At 41.1% G+C, this 5,000-nt stretch overlaps 1 protein-coding gene across 4 annotated transcripts in view; it reads left to right on the forward strand.

Annotated features, from left to right (window-relative positions):
* Positions 1 to 1,768: 1,768 nt before the first annotated feature.
* The window catches only part of LOC126988479 (protein angel homolog 2-like), a 12,374-nt gene continuing 9,142 nt past the window's right edge, over positions 1,769 to 5,000 (forward strand). Inside the window, exons 1-2 of one of the 4 annotated variants that reach the window (XM_050846609.1) lie at positions 2,283 to 3,073; positions 3,127 to 3,420. In XM_050846609.1, coding sequence (XP_050702566.1) covers positions 3,416 to 3,420 — 5 coding nt within the window. In that variant the 5' untranslated portion in view covers positions 2,283 to 3,073; positions 3,127 to 3,415. Of the gene's footprint in view, positions 1,884 to 2,282; positions 3,421 to 5,000 lie in introns of those variants that run through there. The other 3 variants (XM_050846611.1, XM_050846612.1, XM_050846608.1) reach the window with 3 other exon arrangements.

Consider the following 5,000-nt stretch of genomic DNA (forward strand, 5'->3'; position numbering starts at 1 on the left):
AGAGAGAGAGAGAGAGAGAGAGAGAGAGAGAGAGAGAGAGAGAGAGAGAGAGAGAGAGATAAAAAGAAGGTATAAAATGAAAGGAAAATGAGAGAGAGAGAGAGAGAGAGAGAGAGAGAGAGAGAGAGAGAGAGAGAGAGAGAGAGAGAGATGAAAAGAAGGAATAAAATGAAAGGAAAATGAGAGAGAGAGAGAGAGAGAGAGAGAGAGAGAGAGAGAGAGAGAGAGAGAGAGAGAGAGAGAGAGAGAGAGAGAGAGAAGAAGGAATAAACAGTAAAACGATTGGAAGGAGAGAGAGAGAGAGAGAGAGAGAGAGAGAGAGAGAGATGAAAAGAAGGAATAAAATGAAAGGAAAATGAGAGAGAGAGAGAGAGAGAGAGAGAGAGAGAGAGAGAGAGAGAGAGTGACTGATCAGAGAGAGATAGGGAGTTATTTTACGCCGCCCACCAACCCACCCATAAAACATATGTCGCGGGCTGGTGGTGGCTGGGTGACTTTCACATGGAGGTCACGTGAGGCTGTCTACCCCTGCCCCAGCCCCTGCCAGGCACCGAGCAGAGGCAGGCGCCCTCACGTGGCCCCTGCTGACCCTCCCCTACTGCCCCGTCTGCTCGTTATAGAAGGCCTTGAAAATACCCCGGGAAATATTCTTTTATGGGAGGGATTTCGTGACCACCTGCTGACTGACTGACTGACTGACTGGCTGGCTGACTGAATTATATAGCGTTATTTAAGCTTAATGATACCTTACTAATTAACCGGAGGAATTAATGACTGTTTAAGTGACCTCCATATATACTGTAATACCACGTAACTAATTATATAAACGGTTTTACATATATATAATTAGTTTTTCTTCTCGTTTCTTTGATAAATTAGTGATATTGTATAAGGTTAATGGATTTTCTAATTATATATGCTAGTAATTATATAGCTCGCTTGAATGTAATAAGAGAAATATCGTAACCACTTCTAAGACATTTTTCACTATTATTGGAGCTTCACATGACAGTTGAGCTAATAGATAAGTAATATGTATGCTTCTCTATATAATAAAGCTTGATAATCGGACACAATAGCCAAAATAAAGGAGAAAATGGAAAAAAAATTGCATCTTCCATATTGTACGACACTTTCCCTTACGAAGTTGCATCATCTTAAGTTTTTTCCATTATATAAGCTAATGCAAACACTTCACCCAAAATTTAAAACCAAACAACAAAAAGCAATAAGTAAATCTGAACAAAAATCACATAAACAGTCTCCCTAAACTGAAATAACCTTTAAAATATTTAACCGAAACACACATACGATACTTCAAGCTCCCTGATTGGCTGAGAGGTCGTGACGTCACACCCGGGAGTACAAGACGCCTCAGAAACCAGCCAATAGAAACACAGGTTGCGACTCAAGGCTGCTTCTGATTGGCTAGTGGCTCCGTGACGTCATAGCTGAGAACACAAAACACCTCAAAAAGTAGCCAATAGAAACACGGGTAGAGACACAGGGCTGTTTCTGATTGGCTGATGGATCCATGAATTCATAACTCTGAGCTTGTTGGCGTAAATAACTCCTCAGGAACCAACCAATAGAAACACAGATGGGAGCTAAAAACGCATTCTGATTGGCTGATGGACCCGTGACGTCATAACCCTGAGCTTGAACGCGTAACTAACTCCCTGATTGGCTGAAAGGGGGATGACGTCACACCAAAAACCAACCAATAGAAACACAGATATGATATAAAAACGCCTTCTGATTGGCTGGCGGACCCGTGACGTCATATCCCCAGCACGATGGCGTAAACAAACCAGGCGGGGAAGGGAATTCGTGTTACCGAGCCCAAAAAAAACGTGATAGAAGGAAATTTAAGGCTTTTTGAGGTGAGTTAAGGCGTGGAGGAGATACATAAGGCGTGTGAGGGCGTGGGGGCGGGAGATGAGGCGTGGGAGAGGCGCGGGAAGGGGTTAAATAAGGAATCAGGTGATGTGCATGTGGCCTGTGTGTGTGTGTGCGTATGTGTGTGTGTACGTGTGTGTGTACGTGTGTGTCTGGCACTGTCCTCGCCCTCAGTCAGTGCCGGGGTGTGCCAGGTGGCGGGCGGGATTACCGGGAAAGGGGTCGCTGAAAAGTTCCATTATATCAAGTTCAATTCAAGTTCAACCCAAGTTCATCAGTTCAACCCAAGTTCATTAGTAAAATTCAACCCACACCAGGAAAAGGGTCGCTGAAAAGTCCATTATAACAAGTTCAATTCAAGTTCAACCCAAGTTCATCAGAGTTCAACCTAAGTTCATTAGTAAAATTCAACCCACACCAGGAAAGGGGTCGCTGAAAAGTTCCATTATATCAAGTTCAATTCAAGTTCAACCCAAGTTCATCAGAGTTCAACCCAAGTTCATTAGTAAAGTTCAACCCACACCAGGAAAAGGGTCGCTGAAAAGTCCATTATAACAAGTTCACTGTTACTAAGTTCAACCCAATTAAGTTCACTATTACAAAGTTCAACCCAATTAGGTTCACTATTATGAAGTTCAACCCAAGTTCATCATTGAGGTTCAACCCAAGTCCAGTATAAAAGTCAACCCACACCAGGAATTGGGCCACTGAAAAGTTCCATTATTTCAAGTTCAATTAAGTTCACTATTATGAAGTTCAACCCAAGTTCATCAGTTCAACTCAAGTTCATCAGTAAAGTTCAAAACACATTGGGAAAAGGGCCGCTGAAAAGTTCTATTATTTCAAGTTCAACTCGAGTTCATCAGTAAAGTTTAACCCAAGTTCATCAAAGTTCAACCCAAGTTCATCATTAAAGTTCAAGCCACACCAGGAAGGGGGCTGCTGAAAAGTTCCATTATTTCAAGTTCACTGTTACAAAGTTCAACCCAATTAAGCTCACTATTGTTAAGTTCAAGCCAAGTTCACTATTACTAAGTTCAAGCCAAGCCCATTATTACTAAGTTCAACCTAAGTTCAGTATTACAAAGTTCAACCCAGGTTCATTATTACAAAGTTCAACCCAGACTCACTGTTACAAGTTCAACCCAAGTTCATTATTACAAGTTCAACCCAAGTCCATTATTTCGAAGTTCAGTGTCAAGATCATTATTATAAAGTTCAAGCTAGGTCCATTACTTCGCAGTTCGGTGTCAAGTTCATTATTTCAAAGTTCATTATCAAGTTCATTATATCGGGGAGCTTGACCTTTTTTTCTGTGTTGACCTCGTGGTGACCTTATACTGACCTTGCTGAGTGACCTGTGCTGGGTCGTCTGATACTACTACTACTACTACTACTACTACTACTACTACTACTACTTTCCCGGCCTTTCCGAGCCACCAACGGCACTGCCCTTTTTTTTTTTTTTTTTTTTTTTTTTCTCTCTCTCTCTCTCAGTTGCTTCAGCTGCTAAACAATGAGGTGAGTGTGTGTGTGTGTGTGTGTGTGTGTGTGTGTGTGTGTGTGTGTGTGTGTGTGTGTGAGGAAGGGAGGAAAAAAAGAAAGGAAGGAAGGAAAGGAGGAAGGAGGAAAGAAATGTGTGTTTGTGTGTGTGTGTGAAGGAAGAAAAGGAGGAAGGAGGAAAGAAATGTGTGTGTGTGTGTGTGTGTGTGTGTGTGTGTGTGTGTGAGGAAGGGAGGAAAAAAAGAAAGGAAGGAAGAAAAGGAGGAAGGAGGAAAGAAATGTGTGTGTGTGTGTGTGTGTGTGTGTGTGTTGGTTAAGATGCAGGAGAGGTTAGCGTCCTTTTCCGATCATTCCGTCTGTTAGGTGTTGTTAATGGCCCAGTGTGTTCAGGTCAGTCTTTTACTCCATGATCACTAACAAATAGCTTTTACCTTATTACATAGTGGGTGGAGAGGGACAGGTTATGTATATATGATTAGCTATTCACTCATATCTTTCACAAATCAGTAGTGTTTTATAAGATTAATATTTTTCCTAATTAATGCGCTTGATTGGAATAACAATTATCTTAACATTTCTTCCATATTTCCTTTATTTAACCCGGTAGCAGCGACAGGCCAAATTTGTGGCTTTACCGTGTAGCAGCGACGGGGCAAATTTGTGGCTTTACCGTGTAGCAGCGACAGGCCAAATTTGAGGCTTTACCGTGTAGCAGCGACGGGCCAAATTTGAGGCTTTACCATGTAGCAGCGACGGGCCAAATTTGTGCCATGATATAAACCCTTCAAAATAGATGATACATAATCTGATCACAAATGCTTTGATATATATTATGAAATGGTTTGTGTGAGGGGTGATTAGTCTCATTTTTCTCGCTTAGAGGGACCATTAAGAAACATGATCCTCGCTGCTACCAAGTTAAAACTATCCTTTCATCATTGTTAGATTTTCACATGACAGCTCAGTGAATAAGAAAATAATGTGCATACTTCTCTATATAATACAACTTGGTAGTCCGACACAGTAACCAAAATAAAGAAGATGGGTGGGAGAAAGATTCCTTGTTATTGGTTGGGTTAGTTGTGAAATAGTTCTTACCTTATGAAGCAGTGTTATGTTACCATTGGCCTAACCTAACCTAACCTAACCTAACCTAACCTAACCTAACTTAACTTAACCTAACCCCAACCTAACCTAACCTAACCCAACTCTCTCCCAACCTAACTTAACTCTCTCTAACCTCTCTCTCTATCTCTCTCAACCCAACCTCTCTCTCTCTCTCTCTCTCACTCTCTCTACTAACCTAACTTAACCTAACCTAACTTAACCTAACTTAACCTAACCTAACCTAACCTAACCTAACCTAACCTAACCACATTGCATCAAATATTCCTCCAAAATGATTACCCAAAAAATATAACTCTACTGGTTTGCACTAAAAATTATAAACCTCCACAAAAAGATATCACATTTTGCCCATGAAAAAATAGCCTGCCTTGAAATAGCACGCCAACATTTGCTGCAGAATTACCTTGTTTTGTGTGTATGTATCGTATGTAACTTATCTCCAGTCATGTGTATATACCTGTAATTCACCC

This window comes from Eriocheir sinensis, chromosome 69 (assembly GCF_024679095.1).
Source record: "Eriocheir sinensis breed Jianghai 21 chromosome 69, ASM2467909v1, whole genome shotgun sequence".
In the NCBI taxonomy this organism is placed as follows: domain Eukaryota; kingdom Metazoa; phylum Arthropoda; class Malacostraca; order Decapoda; family Varunidae; genus Eriocheir; species Eriocheir sinensis.